Below are 5,211 nucleotides of genomic sequence, written 5' to 3'. Positions count from 1 at the left end.
CTCTCTCTCTCTCTCTCTCTCTCTCTCTCTCTCTCAAATGAAGCATTGCCTCGCCTCGCCTCTTTCTTCTTGCTTAAATCAGATCTGAGTGGCTTTTGTTCTTGGAATAGGTGGAAGCTAAGCCGGCGATGGGTGTGTAGAGGGAGGGGAAGTGAGTTGTTGTCCACTGATTTGGGAGGGGCTGGAGCGAAGAGGGCCAGCAACGACGTTATCGGAGGAGTAGTGACGGCGTGTGGGCGACGGACAGGGATCTCAACAGAGGTGGTGAGCGACAGAGAAGAGTAGTTGTGATGGGCGGTGGCTTCACAGAGGTCGTCACTGGAGATGGGTGAGCTCTGGCGATGAGTTTGGTGGGGGGAGGGGGGATTCGGCAGCCATGGTAGGGATGGGAAAGCTTCAGCGATGAGTTTGATGGGGGGTTGTTCGGCATCTATGGCGGTGATGGGGGAACTCCAGCGACGAGCTTGGACAGTGGCTATGATGGAGGTGCTCGGCAACTATGACATGGAGGAGGAGATGCTTAGTGGTGGTAAGGAGCATTTGAAAGAGTAATGATAAATGTATTCGCCAATAATATGAGTCACAGATGCGTGATGTAAGCTTGAATTATGCCATGAATCTGGCCTCGTTCACTTCGCAGATTCATTTCAATTCGAGTTGAGATGTGACATTTTCTGAGAGCTTTTCACTGTAGTAGAAAAAGTTAGATGTGACATTTTCTGAGTGCTTTTTACTGTAGAAACCTAAAACTAAAAACTCGAATCGGTGAAATGAACGAGGCTAGTAATTTGGGATTGAATAAAAGTTATTCTTTGAGTGCTTTCTAAGTTCCAAGTATTCAACAGCATGAAATACTTAAGATTGTTTATTTCAATTTTAAATTTTTAATATCCGAAGACTTCTTTAGTGTTTCAAATTTGTAACATTGGAAAGAAAATCCAATGACCAAATAGAGTACACATGCGAATACATATGTTTCTTGTGTTTCCCTCTGTTTTCATTGTATTCAAAGTGATAAAATCAAGAAATGGTTCTATCCTGCTCTTTCAGCAACACTCTAATCAAAATAATTAACAAAATGGCCCTTTTAACTACCTGCCGTGTCCAGTCTTGTCAGGAACAAAATCAGAAATACAAAATTAATAACTATCAACAAAATAAAGTCGTAGGAATTGTGACCTAGAATCTGTTTTTGTCAGGTTCTTAATTGTCTCCAGAGAGTCGTTGACATTCTATGGACATAAACACATTCTTCATTAAGCAAACTCTAGGCCAGAATATGTCACTGTAATTTTATATTTGTTTGCTTTTTTCTCTAGAGTAACAATAAAGTATCAAGTTGCTTTTATTAAATGTTGAACATTGACTGACTAGGATATTTGAAAAAGCATATTATATGAAACATCAGTATCTTCATGAAAAAGGCAATTATTGAATTTGAAAGACAATTAGTTAGTAGCTCACTGGCTACAAGAAGTTGACACCACACCTTACACATTAAATAAAAACCTCCCATGATTACGACTCTGATAAGGTTTCTCAAAAATGAAATGATCAACAAGTTCTTCAAAGCTATAACAATTCATTGCATGTGACTGGAGAAAAGAAAAGGAGAGTAGAATAATTCTTGGTCCTGTACTCCAATTAATTTTCAAACGTAGATTAACGGCTAGGCAAAGGAAAAAGGAAACAGGAAACAAGAGAAGGCAAAGTAAAAGAAGACGTTTTGTAGTTGATTTATTCACAACTTGAATTCATCGATAAATTTATCAAAAAAAAAAAAAAAAAAAAAATCGATGTAATTTGAATATTGAGACATATCTCTTATACAAAAATGAGTTTGCCAGCAAATTTGGCTTTTCCCTCGCTTCCCTGAGTGAGGTCAATTATAAGCATATACAGGAGTTTCCCTGAAAGGAATATGACTGATTCTATTTCAATGGTCTGCAAAGGGTGTGTATAAAATGTTGTATGATTCTTATAATTATGGATCTGCGCCTATCGCAGCAAGAAAAAGCACCAAAAAGAGCTTACTTCTGGCTTCGTTCAACCTTGGATCGAATCTTCTCTTCCAACACAGATGTTTCTGTTTGAAGATCGAACATTCTGTTTAGAGCACGCATGTTCTCTAGTATCTCATTCATACTACGACTGTCGCTCCCATCACACCGAAGGTGCTCCATTGGACCACGGAGGAGCTTGTTCACTATGGCCATGCTAAGATCATAAATAGCTTGCTTTTCCTTCTTAGAGATATTGTCGCCCATTTTTGACAAACACTTCTCCACTTCGGCAGCCCTGATCCTTTCAACGTAAGCTCTAAACTTCTTGATGGTGGGAACAGCTTCTTGGGAATCTTTCCAGGCTTCATATTTGCTCACTTGCTCTTTGATAATCACTTGAGCTTCCTGAGCTTTCCGCAGCCTATTTTCCATGTTTGCTGACACAACTTCTTTTAAATCATCCACATTATATACACTCGCAGTCTCAAGATCCATGACGGATGAATCCACACTCCGAGGAACTGAAATATCAAAAAATAGCCGTCTTCGAATTTCTGGACGAACAGGGGGAAGCATTTGTACTTGTTCTTTTGAGAATAAGGGAGTTTCTGATGCAGTACTGGTGAAAATGACATCAGCTTCAGCAGCACTAGGAAAAATTTGCGAAAAGGGTTTGTAGATAATTTCAACAGTTTTGAACTCTTCACAGATAGCAGTAACTCTCTCTTCACTCCTGTTTACCACCACCATTTTCTCACATCCTTTTGCTATCAAGTGTTTGATCAAGAGTTTCCCCATCTTGCCTGCTCCAATCACCAACACTCTGGCATTGGAAAAAGAAGGTTCTTGAAGCTTCATTAAGGCTAGCTCCACAGCTGCTGAACTCACAGAAACTGATCCCAAGGCAATATTGGTTTCAGATCTAACCCGCTTCCCTGCAGTGATTGCATTCTTAAACAGTCCACCAATTCTCTTACCGAAGCCAGAAACTCCCTGTCCAACTTTTACAACTTGTTTGACCTGCGCAAGAATTTGACCCTCCCCTAAGACAAGAGAGTCTAGTCCAGAAGCTACTTCAAACAAGTGCTGTGTAGCATCTTTGTTATACAGCAAAAACCGGTGCTTACAAAGCTCAGGTTCAGGAACTCCACTTGTCTGCCAACACAAAAGTCTATATTAGCTAAGAATTCTTAATGGCTGTGATCCATTCTGTTGAGTTTCTAACAAATAAGTTTTCAAAAGAACCAATAGCAAAAGCACCATAAGAAGGCAATACACACCTTTGACATCCACTCAGTGACTTCTTTGACCCCACGAATTTGAGACAGAGCCAGAACATATATTTCTACACGGTTACATGTGCTAAGAACAGCAGCTTCCTCTATATGGTTCAAAGCACAAAGTTCACTTATGGCTTGAGGCCACTGTGCTTCTGGGATGTTAAATTTCTCGCGTAACTCAACTGGGGCTGTGCGAACATTGAGTCCCATGACAAAAATGTTGCTCTTTTCTTTCGTGTATCCTGAGTACCCAGACATTAAAAAAGAAAGACTATTTGGAAGGTTACTTAGCCAAAAGACCAACATATTGAGATTATTTGAAATGCAGATGGTCGGAATACATTCAAAAAATCCAAAAGTCTCCCACATTTTTGTAAATTTGCATCAAGTAATGTATATATGATATCTGACCAAAACTCCCGCGCTTAGTTTTCTCTCAAAGGAAAGAAAAAACAATAAAAAAAAAGTTTCTTACTTCCGTATAGTATCTTCAATTAGCACGTATTTTAAAGAATTAATTTTCCCACTAGTTTTCAGAATGGTTAGTTAACTCAAAGCCTACTAATTACAAAATTATAAGGCTGAAAAATTCGGTGGATTAAAGAGTCAAGAAAAATCACAAGTTGGAAAAGAACATTTTGGAACATTATGCAAATCCGTGATGCTGCAGATTCTTTTCATCGCTGCTAAGCAAAACATAAGAAACTTCGAAATGCAAATTAATAACACAGCACCACAAGAATCACCAAACAAAACCAGGACTACTCACTTTCAGCAGCGGTGGACGTCTTGAGCATTTCGAGAGCGGAAACAGCGAGAGCCATGGGATCCCCCTCATTGCTCGGCACCGAATCCCCAGAAGCGTTCGAACACCTAGGGTTCAACGAAACTCCTCTTCCAGAGACGAATCTCTTGAATTTCAAAGGTTGGTAGCCAAATCGGATCTGCGAACGCGAGGCCGTGGAGGAATAGGATGTTGACGGCTCGGCGATCGGGCAGGGGAGGACCGTCGCGAAGCCATTGGCAGACGCCGCCGCCATTGAAGAGGTCCGAGCTTGAGGGTTTGGAAATGGAGATTGGAGATGAAGGAAAGAGGGAATTAGAGTTTGGTGAGAAAGTGAAGAGAAGGATATTTATATTCAAAACTTTCGGTTGGGAAATTGGTGCGAAATGGCTGACGTTATTGGCAAAATAGTAGGGACATACACGTGGTTTTGGTGTACTAGTATTTGCTAATTTGACAAAAAAGGGAATCTGTGAGAACTTGAAAAAGTCAAATGTGAATGGTCGGTCAGCGGTTGTGGCTTCCACACGCGCTTTTAAGTATTACCTCCTGCCCGGCCAAAGAGTTGTTGAATGGAGGGTAAAAGGAATCACTCTGAATCTGACTATCTGATCATACTTAATCTTATTCTATTCAAAAAATAGGGTTTTATTTTTCAGTTTAAATTTAGTCCAACCCGTAATGGGCGGGTAGGGTTGCGGGTCTAAGCTCCATTACCCCCGATTAATCTTATTCGATCGAAATAACCATCTGCACTTAAAAAAAATCATACATGTCCTCAATCCTCACCTACCTTTCTCATTTCTCATTTCTATGCGCCGCCCCTGCCTCTCTGCCTCTCTCAAATCTGATATGAGTCTCACTTCTTTTATGTTTCTTCTTCTTCTCACTTCCTCCGCCGTTCATCTTCTTCTTCTCACTTCCTCCGCCGTTCCTCTGCCCTTCCTCTTCTTCTTCTCAGACTCTATCTCGCGGTTTCGAGCAATCAGTCTCCAAGATTTTACGCCAAGATTTTCTACCGTCAAGAATCAAGATTAAGCTACTTTGAGGTTGGGATTTTGTAACATTTCTGTAATAAGTCGAAAACTTTTTTCTTTATTAGATGATTTTCATTTGATTTTCTTTTTCTGTTTGTGAAATCTTT

General features: G+C 40.3%; 1 protein-coding gene across 1 annotated transcript; it reads right to left on the bottom strand.

The window, feature by feature from the left end:
* Positions 1 to 1,777: 1,777 nt before the first annotated feature.
* Positions 1,778 to 4,407, bottom strand: LOC21393722 (glutamyl-tRNA reductase 2, chloroplastic). The gene is made up of 3 exons (XM_010094240.2): positions 4,053 to 4,407; positions 3,284 to 3,525; positions 1,778 to 3,158 (listed from the first exon to the last, which is right to left on the bottom strand). The coding sequence occupies exons 1-3, from the start codon at positions 4,321 to 4,323 to the stop codon at positions 2,031 to 2,033; spliced, it is 1,641 nt and encodes a 546-aa protein (XP_010092542.1). The 5' UTR covers positions 4,324 to 4,407; the 3' UTR covers positions 1,778 to 2,030.
* Between the last annotated feature and the right edge of the window lie 804 nt (positions 4,408 to 5,211).

The sequence above is a fragment of the Morus notabilis genome, unplaced genomic scaffold (assembly GCF_000414095.1).
Source record: "Morus notabilis unplaced genomic scaffold, ASM41409v2 Scaffold827, whole genome shotgun sequence".
Classification (NCBI taxonomy): domain Eukaryota; kingdom Viridiplantae; phylum Streptophyta; class Magnoliopsida; order Rosales; family Moraceae; genus Morus; species Morus notabilis.
Note: the sequence above shows the minus strand (reverse complement) of the source record. Positions and strands in the feature narration are given on the sequence as shown.